The sequence below is a fragment of the Daphnia magna genome, linkage group LG5, assembly GCF_020631705.1.
Source record: "Daphnia magna isolate NIES linkage group LG5, ASM2063170v1.1, whole genome shotgun sequence".
Taxonomy (NCBI): domain Eukaryota; kingdom Metazoa; phylum Arthropoda; class Branchiopoda; order Diplostraca; family Daphniidae; genus Daphnia; species Daphnia magna.
In genome coordinates, this window is record NC_059186.1 from 10,822,484 (window position 1) to 10,838,653 (window position 16,170).

The following is a 16,170-nucleotide window of genomic DNA, read 5'->3' on the forward strand; positions in this document are numbered from 1 at the left end:
CCCCTTTGTCCATTGCTTTGATTTATGCATTTCCTGTATCTCGGCCAAACGATGGATCCCGTCTGACGTCAATTTAGAGCTCCATCCGTTCGTGGTGTCTGCGTGTCTCAGAGACGATGCTTTTACTAGAGGATAAGAAAAGCATTACGGAATTTTCATTCCCTAGTTCACGAGACAGGAAGTAAAAAGGATGATGTAGGAAATTGACGCTTTTTTTTTGTTCACTGGCTGCCTTTTTTAGCTGAGGATGTGATGTGTCTTTTAGGTGGATTTAAAGACACGCCCATTTGACAACGTAGTCATAGTAACAACGTCTGTTCTGACAGCTTCGTGTTCAAACCTGATTCGCCCGATCGGGTCCTTCCAGAATTTCTATAGTTTTCTTTTTTTTTTTTCTGTTTTATACTTTGTATTTTTTCCGTTATTAGTTTCTCATACGGTTATCTACAGTTGTTGTTGTCCTTTCTTTTTTTCCAATTTTATTTAGTATTTTTAGTTACGGCTTGGAAAATGAATCTGGTATCTGTGACTTGTTTTGTTTTTACATTTATGGTTGTCTTAACGTCCGCTAATGAACCCAACGATTATACAAATGGAAACTTTGCCGTACCGGACGTTCCGAAAAGAGAGATACTGAGATGCATGGGTAACTTTGTGTACATCAGTATTTGTGTTGATGCTCACTTTGTTTCTTAGCCTAGAACTTATCTTTTTACGTTTCATTCAATATACCAATTGTCTTTCTATACTAAGTAGTCTTGTTAACATATTTACCTTATCTTACAGTGTGCAAGGCATTGGTGGATGAAGTAGAAATTGCTGTTGACAAGGTTGACCCGCACAAGAAGGTTGATATGGGCAGCTTTAGGCTTGACGGGCAAGGAAATGTCAAACAGAACTTGGTAAGTCAAAGACCTCACACTAATAAAACTTTTCTTATTTATAGTACTTTTGCTTCTCCATAAACTTCTATTCATCATCAGGGTCAAGGAATGAAATGTTTTCGAACAAATTAACTTTCTGTTTTAAAGCACTTGTTCATGTTATTTTATTGAAGAGATAACCAAGAGCCATCTATCATTTGTTACAGGTACCCTACGCCCGAAGCGAACTTTTCCTCTCGGAGGTCAGTACTTTTTTTTCTACCAAATAAATAATTCCCTGTAAAAAGTAAGGTATGACGTAAAGATCGTCTTAACTCGTACTATTTAGGTTATGGACAAAGTGTGTCCCATGTTTCCGAAATTACGTTGTTGCCAGCTACAAAGCCACTGGCATTCCAACGCTCTTGAGAATTGAAACTCCAGATGGCAAAGGAATGAATCCCGAGATGAGCAACGTTAATATCGTGCCTAATCCAGAAATCAACGAGCAACTCTCTTCCTACGTAAGATTCACTTAAATTAAGTACCAACATACCGCAACGTTAAACTTCTCTGAATCGAACATCTCTAGTGTCAAAGTTTGGTGGAAGAATTCGAAGACGAAATTGTGTCCATGTTTGCCAAGTCCGAGAAGCAGCTTCACGAAAAACTCTGCGTCGCCGTTGCCGAAGTGTGTCCAAAAGATGCCGTCCCCGATGCAGACGATTCCAGTTCTGAATCTTCCGATGATTTTGATTTTGATCGTGAAGAATTGTGAATTATCACGACAATCGACGAAACAAATGACGAGACGTGAAATATCAAAAACAGGACCAAACGTGCCCACAATGTGCTGTTGCTCTCGTTATTTAATGTATTTTTTGATCGAATTATATAGGATTATAATGGTTAAAAGATTTTTATCCATAAAACAGTTTGAAAGTTTAGGAAGGGTAAGAATAGGGTCAAGGGCAGGGTGAGAGAACAAATAAAGGTAAGCCGAAGAGAGATCTTTTCTTTTCTTTGTCTTCTTCTCATTACAAATGACAGGTAATGTAAATATCGAGTGAAATTGGGGCACGTTATAATATATATATGCTTGAAAATCTATAATGCGTGTAGTAAACATCGATACACAGGTGAGGAGAGGGTAGACGGGAGGGCGGTCGAGGTTATTGTTTACTCAAGGTAAGGTTTTAATGTTTTGAAACAAGAGCTATAGGATGTTGTATATCGACACAGATATGGCAATTAACTCTTATTGATCAAGTTTATGTAAGCCCAATGTTGAAACGAGAGACAAGAGAAACGGGTCAATAAACGGGAACGGGGAACATATGAAGAAAGAAAATGACGTGGTAAAGGGGGAGGAAGGAGGAGTTGAGAATGTGCGTCATGACGCACACAAGTCCCGCTTTTTTTTAGTTTTTTTTTTTTTTAGTTTTTTTAGTTTTTTAAATTATTTTTCTGCAGCCGCAATATCCGGTGTCGTCTTCCCGTGGTATTCATTCCGCAGTCGTCTGCATAAGACAGCAACAAACAAAAAAATAGAAAAGCGGCAGGTTAGTTATCGAAAATGCATAACCAATTTGCCCGAAATTGGCCTTTCTGTCATCGTCGCTTGTCGTATAAAAATGCGTAGGCGGCTAATCAACACACGTATCATTCACACGTAAACCATCCATGAATGTTCACGATGATTGATTTGTCCTATCCTACTTCTGTTCGTTTTCCCTCCCACTCCTTCGTCTACACTTGATGGTAAAATCTTGTTATCGTTTTTTTGCCTTTTGAGTGCCACATGTATATGTGGCACTCCGGAACGGGATCGAAGCGATTACATTTCGAACTTAAGGTGAAGAGGAACTCCAGATTAGAAAAGCAAATGGGTCGAACCAAAAAGCGGATGGCACAACAACAAAAAAGAACTTTTGCTCCTCCACTTGCGTCTAACTTTAGCCGCTACTCGTTGCCCATACAAAGTGCCACGTATGTCATCTAGCGGGTTTAGGAAAGTCCTCTTCACACAGAGATGGGCAATTACAACTTAAGTCATACAGATTACGATCACAATAGGAGGACACCACGCCAAACGATTGCACCCGTAAGCGAATCGGTTGTCAAGTGTGACGTGTAAAAAGGAAGATTTAAACACGAACGATTGCCCGCGACTCGCACGTTTCCCATTTTGGCTTCCCTTTTTCTTTCGCAATTTCTCATTGTTGACTTGTCTTTTTTTTTCCTTCTTGAAAAATATTTGCCGTCTTTGTCTGTGGCGCTGCTGCGGAGACGACAATGCACACAAACTTGGTTGAATGAAACACACCACTGCTCTTGCCAGGGTACCTGTTATCATCCAATCTCAACTATCGAAAGGTGGAAAACAAAACACCAAGGACTAGGAGAACAAGAGCAGGTATGCATTACTGGCAGAAAATTCCAATTCGAAAGGCGTACTTATCGTTAGAAACAATGTACCGAAAGCGGAGACAGAATTTATTCTCATTTTTTTTTTTAAATCTAACTTCAATGATAACTTGCGTAACGATCCTTGAATCGATTCCGGGCTTTATATAAAAGTCTCAATATTGATCTGAGGCTCGTCATCCAGTTGGACTTTTTCGGGCCTTTTGTTCTGAAAAAAAAAAATTCACCAACACGCGAGCGGGGGCTTTTTTTCGTTGTCATCTATTCTTTCTTGCGCAATTCCTAGTTGTTGAACTAGCCTATACTAGCATTGCTCTAAAAGAGAAAAAATCAAACTTCCGTGAAGCATTTGAAATTTGGCGCCGGAAACAGGTGATTTCACGGACGATCGATCCTCAATCGCTTCTTTTCATGGAGAGAGTCTTCATCCGCTTGAAAAAGTGATATCTAACATATCAAGAAAGGGGATATTGCATCGTCCGTTTTCCAGACACGCTCACAAACAGGAGACAGACTGCTGTGACCTCAATGAGAAATGCTTTAAGGTTGAATGAATCGACAAGGCCAGTTGAATGACCACCACCAGACGATCGCACTTGATGTGAAGGACCCTTCGCTAAATTTGAGGTTGCCCGGCTCGAGTCGATGGAACGGTTGATGGACACGATACGATGACAACAAAAAAATGCGTCAAGGATTAAAGCAAAAGAACTTTTTCACCATCACATAATTTACCTGTAGGACTAGATTCACGCTCTAAAGCTTCTAAACGGAGAGAGGGAAAATGTGCTAGAGCGTGCCACAGATACAATTGGCATTGAGATTTTAAAAGAAACGTTTTTCGTCGATCAGGAATTAAATTCAATATTTTTTGCAGCTTTTTTTTTTCTTTATAAAATCAGCTTTACCCGCAAAGTATCGGTTTGTATATTGCCCAACGGGAAAACCTATTGCTAGCGCTTCTATCAATCTTGGCAAGCACTTACGGTTGCTGCCTCGACTCATATGTCGTCTCCTAGGACGATGATCGAGGGGAGGTCAGTTTTCTAACGGCTACATTGGACAGCAAAAAAGAAATATGTTGCTAGGGCGACAAAAAATGTTTTTACTGATTTCCAACAAGATGAAAATGTCAATCGGTTTTACTTGTGTTAAAACTAGCGCAAAAAAAAATGGACAGCACGAATCGACAGCAAGGACAACCAACCGCAAATAAAATCCATCCTCTGAGCTGTTCAATCAAGCAACGGTTCTACGCATGGAAAATTATTCTTTTTAAATATTTTTCGCTTTTAACTTCTTGCGTTTTTTTTTTTTGGCGGGTGAGGGGGGGGGGATCTCTGTGCGTCATTTCACTGATCGTTGCCTCGGGAAACCTACTCGGATGAAACCCCCTGGCCAAGATTCCGATCTCGTTCGCATCGATAAGTTTGCCTTTTCTTCTTCTTTTTTTTTTTCAAATCAAGACAATTTCAAAAGAAAAAACCCTTCATTTTTTTTAACCTAACGCTACACCGCTTTTCTACTTGGATCCGATCCTTAATCGTGAATCTACACGACAAAAGTCAACTTGATTTTCTCTTGTATTTTTACCTGTATATTTTTATTTTTTCAAAGTCGTTTTTTTGTTGTTGTTGTTGTATTTGTTCCATCTCGGTTTGCAGGCGGGTAGGTGGGCAGCTAGCACAGCGAATGACACTGGGCTGGATGTAGTAAGCCCTGGGCAATGCATTTCCTCATGCAATTTGGGCTCCTTTTCATTGACTGACGGCGAGCTATGAGACCATCAGCCAAAAATGTTAAAATTATTCAAGACATTCCGCTGGAGAAAGCAAAGTTACACGACAAACTAACCGGCTTGCCGAAGGATTTTCTTCAGAAGGGATTCCTTTTGCCTGTTGATTTTGTTGACGGCTGAGTGGAAACCCAAGAGAGGCAAAACTCTCGGCTCAGCTGAATCTCTGTTGATGGCCGACGAAGGTGACGCAACCACCTCGTCGCTCTCTGTTGAAGATAATGGCAAAGAAAGAGGAGCTTTCGAATTACGTTGCTGTTTTTGACGATGTTTTTCAGACGACGGATTGAATGACGACTTAGATCTTTTCATGTCGCTAGTTAGTTTGCCGTAGTACTGTCCGGATTCATCGTCCACTAGTTGATCCGCACGATCTTCGACCTCGTAGACGTAATCTTCGTTGGGACTATCAGCAGCCGTAAGTTGAGTCCTGTGCTGCTTTGGCTGCTGTTGCTCCTGTTGCTGTTTATCCCTGAAATTGGAAACTGTTGCAAAGATTGGCGTCGCTGGCTGTTGTAGCGCTACCCTGTCATCATTTACAGCAGCCATGTTATCGTTGTCCTCTTCAGACACGCCGTTGTCCAGGATCGAATGGAACTTGCGAGCTACTCCCGCCAGCTTGAAGTCGTTCCAGATCCATGGCTGCTCTTCCATTACTTCCTCATTGATGTCTACAAAATGGAGAAAATGGACAAAAACCCAAAAAATTAAAGACAGGATCACCTTACTTTATGGAACACTAACCCCAAAGCGCAGTGGATCGACTATGCTATTCTATAAAAGCACATGAAAGAGACGATCCATCACGGGATTGCACTTCACTCAGCTACAAGAGTGAGAGAGAGACTTGATTCAATTTTCTCAGAGGTCAATTCAGATTGTCCCCCATTAAATTATGGATTCTTTTTTCCCCCTATTTCGTTACGTCACAGACGTAAGATGGATAGTTCCATTTGTGTTTCATTGCACTGATTACTCGAAATGGTATCGCGTTCGTCACTATAGCAAATAAAAAGCAAACGGCAAAAAAACGTTCCTGCCCCTTTTTTCATGGAGGCAAATAAAGGGACATCCGGTGCCAAAAGACAGGGGTTGACCATCTTGAAAGAGAGTGCACTTTGGTCGTGTACTTAGACCTGTGGACATGAACCGATACAAGATTTATTTCCGAAGAAGAAAAAAAAAGGAAAGAGATAAGAGCTAATAGGCAGCCCCTTGAATGTGTTCGATCCACCAGCCATTAAATTTTGATTCTCGGGGTTAGCTGGGTAAAATAAAAGGTTATTCCGAAATGTCAACTTCAAGTCTTGTTTGCCTTTTAAATCATTGGGATTCAATCCCGTCAACGAGATTCCAAGTTTCTGATTATATTTCTGTAGAGTCCTACATTTTTACTTGCGTGGGTATATAACAAATAGAGAGAGAGAGAGAGAGAAACGGATCAAACTAGCAGTTAGGGCTTCCGACATTGATTGGTAGCCGGTTGAGCAATTGGGTCTGTCTCTCGGCGATCGTGGGAGGGTGGACTATAGCAGTCCATTACCGATTTCATCCATTTGGTGAATGAATCCGTAGATAATCGAAGGGGCGTGAACAGTTTAGGCCGAGTAAAATATAGTGACCGAAAACGTCTGGCAATCTAACAAGAAATCAATGAAATCCGAAACGGAATTATCTTTCAAATTCGCCTTTCGGTCCCGTTTCCTTGGCTATTTCTCTCACGTGTCGCGCATCCTTTCATTTTTGAAATGATTGCAGCTCGTTAAGACTATTGTTACTGTTCATACACAACAAACCGCATCATATTGATTTGTCTGCTGCCCCAAAAGAACAATTTTTTAAGCCCATGAATTTCACACAAAGGTCGTACGCCCTTGTTTGTTACGCTTCAAATTTCTACATACGTCCTTGTTAAACTAATTCCCATCGCGCTAATTAATTTGTTTTTTCTTTACTGCCAAACGCAGCTCGCATTACGTTCATCACGTCTGTTTCGTGAGACTTTCGCACGAGTTTGACATCCTATACGTTATCCACTTTTTCATGATTCTTCACTCTCAAAATATGAACAACGGGAGATCTAAAGCGCATCTACAATTGTACGTGGGCACCAAGAAGTCCACAGTTCCATAAAGTTCAAACCCCGAATTTCCCTGACGAAAGCTGTTATACACAAACTTGGACCTATACGCCTTTCAGATCCAAGTGTAGTTTGCGTCGATTGTGTTTCAGCTGACCGCAACTGAGACTCTAACGATCCTAGACAAAGGATAACAAGACGCGGTGCTGGAACAAATGAGGATAGCCTCATGGAAAGCGTGCCGGCTGAGCTAGCTGTTGAAGTCTATTCAATTAGCGGTTGTTCTCGAAATAATACTTATTATTCAAGATTATTATTAATTCTTTTATTATTCCAAGACTACTTTTTAAGAAGTAGTCTTGGCCTGTTGTAGCCCCGTATAATCCAGCTAGTCGGGGGCGATGGGCCTGCAAGGCAAACTAAAAAATCAGATCTAAATATGGGATAGCTCTCCAGAGGTCTACGTGCGATGGTTGAACAATGCATCTTAGATGTATACGCAGTGGCTCTAATGTGAACGAAAGATTGGAAACTGGCGTTTATCCCAATGTCTTTTCTGCGCCACTACATGGCAGACGCCCACGCAAAAAAAAAATATTTTTCGTTATTCAAGTTGATGTTGACGTTTTCGTTGGGCTCTCTCTACAATCTTTGTCCGGTGACACGCAAATCTTGTCAGTTTTGGTTTAGATGTACAGTGAGATTCAGTGAACTTCCCAAGCCTCTCATATCCAGGGATCTTCGTTACATCAAACCAGTAACCGTCTCAGCCAATAACGCGTCTTCTTGCCCATGACTTGACGCTTCCAGGCAAATGACATCCCCACATATTCCGCTTGCCAAGTGGGGCCTGCCGTTGGATTCTTTACCATCCCCCCTTACTGTTATTAGAATTTTGAGCTGTCACTCTTTTCACAGTCCAATGCTCGCCGCAATAAAACATTTTCTACGTGATAATCAAGTCATAGTACCCGTCGGTCTTGTTCTATCGGAAAGTTTTCAGCTTATACGTCACGCAAAAAAATACAGATGCAAATTACGATTTTCATTTGCTTTTTAATAGGCGTTTCTTTCAACAAAAAGAACCATCCGACGGCTGATGTCATTGAATATATAATTTCAAAAGGACATGATCACGCGATTTGCGTGCTCCGATTGCGACGATCATGACGTACGTGAAACTACGATTAACAAGGCCGACTATTTTAATGTTTTAATTTCAGTCTTTAGTTTTTACAAATTAGAATGGAGAAATGACATCCGAGAATTATTCAAAGCGAAAACTCGACGAGTGCAACTTATTCGATGTAAATGGCACACAAGTTTGGGCAGACTGCATGAGCTTATTATGTCCTATTCAGGTGAGTATTTTGGCATTCACTAGTCCACTAAGTAGAGTTTTCGCCTTTGAATAGTTCAGGGCCCTGATCGACTGGCAGAATGTGCGTAGGTGTGTACTATACCTCGTCTCATCGTTGGCATAATTACATGGAATGATAGGTACGTGTGCAGGTGCGACGTATTTTGCACACTGAATAGGATGCCACCCTGAATTGAAATTTTGCTTCTTTTCATTCCCAACATTTAAAATTTAAAAAAAGTCCTTCGATGTGCAACGAGTTCGAGAAATTTTGAAACACAAAAGAGACAAAGATGTGTTACAGTATGCAGATGGCATCGTGTTAGGTGGAATGAAAAATACTCCATCGTTAATGAGAAGACTTGGATGCTGAAGCTCACGAGTAATCAGTATGCCTACCAACTAAAGCCTAATGAGAAACTTGAGGAAGGTGTCAATGGCGTGACAAAAAGAACGTGAATATAACGAACGCCCCCTGTTTCTTTGTTGCAACCCCCCCTCTATTGTTCGTACCCATTCAAAAATTGGAATAGCCCCGCAGTTCACCTACAATTTAAGGTACGCTGTAAAAAAAAATGAGGTTTAGTTGGAACTGTCATTTGCAGCTTGATTCAATAACGATGACTAACACGAACCTATTGGATCCCGTGTTGCGTAGCCGAATTTGCCATATTCAGCTGGGCCACACGGCAGTTTTACTTTCCCTGAAGACAGAATTCTGGTAGGAACATACGCATTTGTGCCCAGTTCTTTTACAACTAATTTCTCTTAATTCGATCCTAAATGATGACGAAGCAGGCTAGGAAAAGCGGCACATAGAATGATGTAGTACATGCGTGCGTGACAAGACGAGTGGTTATAACACAGACCCTGGTGCGCATAACAAACCAGAAAAGAAATCTACATTTAAAATTTTCTTGTCTCAATCCTTTAAGTGACTCGACGGGTTTTATTTAATTATTCTTCTTGATGTCGAGAAAAAAGGAAACCCATTTGATGTTGGATGAGGAGGGGAAAAAAACGAATCGTTTCAGCAACGGTTGATCTACCTAACATTTGATTGTCCCTGTTAAGCTTTGACTATACTCTTTAAAAAGACTTGAGCTAGATTAACTAAAAAGCTTTTCTACAATCAGCCTAAAATGCACACGAGATACTCAGTGAAATCTATCGGTTCAACGCGGACTCATAACAATAACAACGCAATTTAAAAAAAAAGAAAATACATACAATGTTAATTAAACTATTATTTACCTGTGGAGGAGCCAATGTCGACGCAGCAGTAGAGAGAGATGACTGTCAGCAGCATCCAGCAAGAATGAAGGGTCCATCCAAACAACTGCATTATATGCGAGACGTGTGTGTCGATTGTTGTTTGATGTGCCAAGATTACTAGAGATAGGGAAACTTCTTTTTTCCCCCCTTTTCCTCGAGCTTGTGTAATTGGCTCTTTTGTTTGTCAAAGCGCTTCCCTGTCACGGCTTCGGAAGAAGTGCGAAAAAAAAAAACGTTGATGACTGACAATCAAAAAACACTTGTTACTTGCTACTTTTCTTTCTTTTCTCGCCTTTCTTTAATGTAAACGAAAGAAACGACTGTTGATGACTAGTGGCAACTGTAACGTTAGGTAATGTCAAATGGGTGAGCCGCGTCGACGAGGAGGACTTGTCTTCTAACAGAGACCGTCGACTGGGAAGCTATTCGTTGCGATGGCGAGAGAGTATGCACACTATATAAGCGCTGCACCGTATGTTACTAGACTCTTCTGCTCCTGCTCCCGCGCGCCGTTTTCTGCTCTGGCTGCGGTCAGTGCGTTCGCTGCCAGTCGAAAGGCAACAGTTAGTGCGACTGCTCCGTGAGTGCCAACCGATGTTCCCACCTTCTGAGTCGTATAGCCGCGCCGATGACGTTCTTTATCGCACGTAGACACCCCCTCCACACGTAATATTAACAAACCCTAGGTGAAATGGAGAAAATATATGTAAGATCTCCATCAATCGTAAACAGTCGGTCGTCAAGGAGCTTCAACTTATATGGCTAAAACCTTTCATCGTATTTCCCTGATGGTGGTCGAAAAATGCAATAGCCTCTTACCTTGTGTGTCGATACTCTAAATCCAAGTTTACGGCACAAAACAATATGCTAAATGATCTTCCCTGCGAATGGTCCATAATCTTCTTTGCACCTTACTACACCAAAGATACGAGAGCAACTAACAAATTTCCTAAAAGGGTATAGGTACGATAAAAGATATAGCTTTCTCGCCCTTCCTCTCTTTCTTACTACGTAAAACTGGCAACTTCTTTTTTATGCCACGTATATGCACCCAAAGAGCTTTGCATAATTTTCAGCTAGTTCAAACGCATTTCAAACCGATGTAAAGCTAATCTTTTAGCACTCGTCAATAGATGCAGAATGTCGGATCTGCTTTTTATCGGATAGAAATCGGTCAAGAATTCTAAAGAAACGTCACGCGCAGAGTCCTATTACTAATGCAAATCGACGGGGGTGTATTTCCATTGCCAATTTGCCTAAACGACAAGTAAGAATAATTGTTATCGAAGCTTCTTGGGTACAGGAGGTACTAAAGAATTCGCTTTTTTTTTTAATGTTCTCACATTCAACGAGAATGTTTTTTTTTGCCTGATATCTTACGCTAGTATTCCACAGGATTTCAAAATGCTATTAAAGGTGGAAGTAACGCCCCGGAAGCGAATAATCGCCTCTCTATCATCTCGCAAAAGTGTGCGGAAAAAAGTTTGCAAACCAAAACTTTTCCAGGCCGGGTTCTTTCATCCAGTATAATTTTCGTTTAAAGTTATCGGATTTTGATGGAGGGAGGAAAATGTGTTCTCCAAGAACTTAATCACCATCCATAGCGCGATGAAGATCAAACTTGGTGAGGAGTTATAGTCTTTTTGTGACTAGCAAGGATAACCCAATGAAACTTGGTTAGAACGTCTTGTCGAATAGGTGTTATTGTGCATTTAAATTGATTGCCAACTCTTTTAATTAATTCTTCAACAGTTTCAAACTGGTGGGTATTTGTTCTCTGACTTTTCTAGCTGTTCTCAGAATGTCACATTTTGACAACTTTGCGAACACGGGCATCGAGGTAGAAAATAATGAAGGCTAGGCACACCTGACGGAGCATCAGTTAATCATACGGGCATTATGCTGACAACGGTGGAAATCAGAGATTATTTACAAAAGATAATTACTACCTGTCTAGTGGCTTTGGCTCGCAGGAGTTGATGAGAGATGATCGCTTTTAACTTGTCATTACGATTAATTGCCCATCACGCTTTATGCTACATAGCTTAGTTTACTGCTTCAAAACACACAAGCATCCGCCCAAACATCTTCATGCAAAGTTTTGAGGGCAGCAAATTACAAGGAAAAAAAAACGTGCAAGCTAATAACAATGTTTTGGTTAAGGCTCCTGCTCTTCAACTCAACCCATAAATACGTATATTATGTATGCATGTAATCAAGAGGTGAAAATAAAAATACATGCATATATCTTTCCTTTCCTTCTTTGTTCGGATGAAAACTTGCATCGTGTAGACACAACGACCTCGGCCTCGTTATCTGCCTTCGACTTATGACGGCTCAGACAAGATGTTAGAATATAAGTAAAAGAAATGGGGCAAACGATAGTTAGTTTGGTTAGGACATGGCATGTCCCCCTGGTAACTTTTAATTAATGACTGCGACCACCAGACACATATAAGCTTATGTACACAAGTCCCTTTTTCTGGATGTGTAGCGTCTGGTATGATACCTCCTATTTTCCATCCCGTTCTTTTTATAGTCCTGCTCCATTCACTTGACTATTGTCTGGCACCTCCTTTGGCTTATGAAGTCCATTAAGTCACCGGAAATGACAAACGACGGTGGTGTGGCTCTCAAGGCTCTTTATTGCTACATTTTTTTCGCGAAGCCCATTGGAGAAGTCTAATCAAAATGCAGCCACCTAATTCATAGATGTAGTAGATGGATGCTTCAACTGGAGCCATCGCAAGCTTTTCGGAGCGCTGTCTCTTTGTTTCATCATCGCATCACACGACGTCCGTTATGTAAGCCGATTTCATTGAACAGTCAACGGGGGTTCTTACCATTTGGAGTGAAGCGATTCGCTTGCTATTTCTGGTGACGCTAAACCTTTAAATCGTGGACACCTTGATCGACAAATCCCGTGCCGTTGCGAATTGCGAAGATTAGTTTGTTTCGTAAAGAAGCTTTTCTTGCAAAAGAACTGGAACCCCAACAAAATTAAATGCAATAATTCCCAACGCCCACTCGCTGTTTTGGCAGGCACATCCTTCTAAAAAATACATGTACCATGAATTAGTTTGTTTTCTCTTGTTTTTTTTGCTATTTGCTATTGTGCAATAAATAGGCGATGTTTATTTCATGCTGATGCATAGCTTTCAGTCGTTTGAGTAATGATTAAACAAGTATGACATAAATGAACACTTGGACCTGTAAACATTACGATCATGTGACTGTGTTTACTACTATTTGTAATTGTTCGATCCCTACATTTTTATCGACATGAAAATAGAAAACAACACTCTTTAATCTTGCCGTATGTATCTACATTGACTAGCGTCTTTTGTTTGATTTTGTTTTGCTTTCTCGGAACTGTGTTTCTACTTCAGTGCTTACCGAACATATGCTTCAATCGCATCACTTGTAATCGAGATTACTTGATGAAGGCGTAGTGGAAATTTGTTGCTAGCAACACATCACAACGCCAGCGTTTGGCTAAATTTGTGTGATATATCAGTGATCTGGAAGCGCGTGCTACCCATCATTACCTGTGTAACATCGTCCGGAAACCCATCGTAAATATCATATCACAACAGAAAGTGACTAGCTTAGTACGCAGCCAAAATAACAACATAAGGTAATCAAATATGGATGTAGGTGAATAAAGTTGCCTGGGGGATCAGTCGTGATGGGCGGTGTAGACGTTTTTACCTGCATTTTTTCCCCAGGACATCGTTTGTTCTAGTTGATTAGCGCTCAGAGCGGAAGTACTACCTCCTATCGCCCTCCCACGTATACTGAATAGGTAAAAGCTGAGCGCTTTGGTCACTAGGTTAATCGAATGTTCAATAATAGACAGGATATTTAAAAGCTTTTGGTAGGGCGGTAACGTTCGATGACCTAAAAAAGTGACACGCGATGAAATATTGATGTTGACACCGAGCCTAGCCGGATAAGTTGTCATCAGCCACATTATAATTTTATGTTAATTTCTGTTGAAAGTTTTTGTCACGATATCAAAACAAACTTTTACTGCCCTATTTTAATATAGAGCCTATTTCGCAACAGACAAAATACGTCAGAGATTGGTGAACCATGTCTTATCCAGACCTTGACTTGAACGAAGGTAACAAAAGGTTACTCACGCGTCTTCGATCTTGTCACGCTCTTCATTCAAATGCGAAGCGAGCCGTTGAATGATTACAAGCCACCGGATATCATTTTTTTTTGAGGGGAAGTGTCAGCTATATTTAGACGAATTTCAGAGCTGAATTGATCATATATTGTTTAGTCCAGTCAATATCTTGTTGCCGAGAAAAACCCGTTTCTATAAATAAAAATGACATTACAACGTGGGCTGGCTTGAAATAGCTATTGCAATCTGATAGCCTCTATTTACGTTTTGCAAGTAGCAGGCAGAGTAGGAAAAGAGAAATCGTCCTAAAATGGGAGCCAATTAGCCATAAGTGCTCGTTGTGTATAGTAATGGGAATTTTGTCAACACGGAATAGATGCAAAATCCAATTTAATTTAAAATCTGAAGGCGTGTCAAAATGGCTCATTCTTCCTTGCCTTTTTCACACATTTACATTCTTCTTTTTCGCCATTGAAAAGCTGAAGAGTGTGTTGACACCGTTCGTTGCCAATCGAAATACCCCAACTGTCATCAACAAAACGCCTTTTGAGATCGAGCGGATATGCCAAAATTTATCCACACACGAAAATAAAACTTGATCGAAAATATCGTCATCGCTTTCGAGAGTTGAACAAATAAATCATTTCTTGCATGCATAAACTTAACCGGCAGCCGTCACGCGATGAAATGAGGAACCTGTGTTTTGGTTTGTCATTCGACTGTACGGATTCTTGACTTTACATTGTATAGAATAATCTTGCTGTTGCATGACAGCAATTTAACGATTAGTGTATGCTAAACTGCCGAAAGGGGTATAGCGTGACTGAGAAGATTTACTAGCCCAGCCCAAAGTTTTCTTTTTGGTGTTCAGCTGGGTGCGGATGAGCCGGATAGGCTATTCAGGTGAATCACCAGGGATTCACTAGTTTGTTCATTCTAAAAGCCCTGCTGTCACCAAAAGCGCAAATCCATGTCAATTGGCCACTGGGCCTCATTCAAAAATCATTTGGTAGCCGAAAGTTCGATAATGTTGTACTGCACAGCTGAATTTATTTTTAGCTTTACTATGGACAACAAAGGAGCATCAGTCTAAATGGGATTCGATTTAAGTCTATTACCATTTTGGACCAAACAGAACTTACCGACTATTGGAGAAGACGGAGAAACACTGCACGTGAAACAAGAACGTAATCATGTGAATCACAAAGCTGTAATGACCTAAATAACCTTGAACGGCAGTGCGAACAAACATTATCTTTAAGAACCTGGCATTGGAAACTATAGTTGATTACTCTGCCTTTTATTTTCAAACACATTTTCAAAGGGAAAGGTACGGTAAAGGATGCTAATTGCGTACCCATCCTTCTTCATCGTTTCTCACCTTTCCCTCGTTTTTCACGTTACATTTCCAATCCCTTGGTTTCTTTTGGTGAAAAGGGAAATCTGATTAGTTACTTGAATTAATGCTAAGGTTACCAGTAATTTGTATATGGCGCTGTATACCATCTCGTCTGTTGCTTTTCTTGAATCGCGCTGGTTATTTCGAGAACTTTGCTCTGAGAAATCCTGGGTAAAATCAAGGAATTTGCAACTTTATGTGAAACACACCCAGACAGGTGGGTGGTGGAAAAGGAGGGCGGATGCTTTCCCGTCCCCCTTTCCTGTTGAAACTTTGTTTTTCAAGGGTTGGGTTTTGAAAAGAGACGGAAAATGTAACTGCCCAATTCAACGACTAAAACTTGCCAAAGGCTTTCAGCCGTTAATGACATGTCGAACCTTAGACTAACTAAAACCTTCGTTACTTCGTTACACGTGCCGAACAGCAGCTTGGCACAATATCTCACTGGTTATACTGTTGGATTAAGACAACCAATCTGGAACAATAATTGCGGCGTCGACGAGTTGATTGGCAAGATGGATACACTTAGCCAACGAGTTACTCAAAGGTCTTCATACCTATTAAGTATGATACCCTACACGAGAAGGGGAGCAAGTCCTTTATATAGATTGACATCTCGTTCGCCTTGTTTAACAACGGCTTGCATCACATGTTGTTTTTTTTCATATTATTAATCTTAGAGGAAGACAGAAAATGCAGCAGCTAATAGAACTTTAGTTTGTTGGAAACGCACGTTACCTGGTGACTGGATTGTAAGCAAAGATCAGTTTGCTTGTCTAGGGAAAAATTGTCTAATTATTTTATGGACTGATATTTATGACGTTGTGCTAGTCAGC

General features: G+C 40.7%; 2 protein-coding genes across 2 annotated transcripts; one reads left to right on the top strand and one right to left on the bottom strand.

The window, feature by feature from the left end:
- The first annotated feature begins 317 nt into the window (after positions 1–317).
- On the top strand, positions 318–1,778 carry LOC116922617 (protein seele). Its single transcript, XM_032928998.2, is given in 6 exon segments — positions 318–646; positions 787–902; positions 1,091–1,126; positions 1,213–1,236; positions 1,238–1,387; positions 1,456–1,778. Coding segments are annotated over 6 exon segments (648 nt in total). The 5' UTR covers positions 318–510; the 3' UTR covers positions 1,642–1,778.
- On the bottom strand, positions 407–10,729 carry LOC116922616. Its single transcript, XM_032928997.2, has 5 exons — positions 10,620–10,729; positions 9,780–10,482; positions 5,145–5,756; positions 4,884–5,065; positions 407–2,383 (listed from the first exon to the last, which is right to left on the bottom strand). Exons 2-4 carry the CDS (start codon positions 9,868–9,870, stop codon positions 4,971–4,973), a joined length of 798 nt encoding a protein of 265 aa, XP_032784888.1. The 5' UTR covers positions 9,871–10,482; positions 10,620–10,729; the 3' UTR covers positions 407–2,383; positions 4,884–4,970.
- Positions 10,730–16,170: the final 5,441 nt, after the last annotated feature.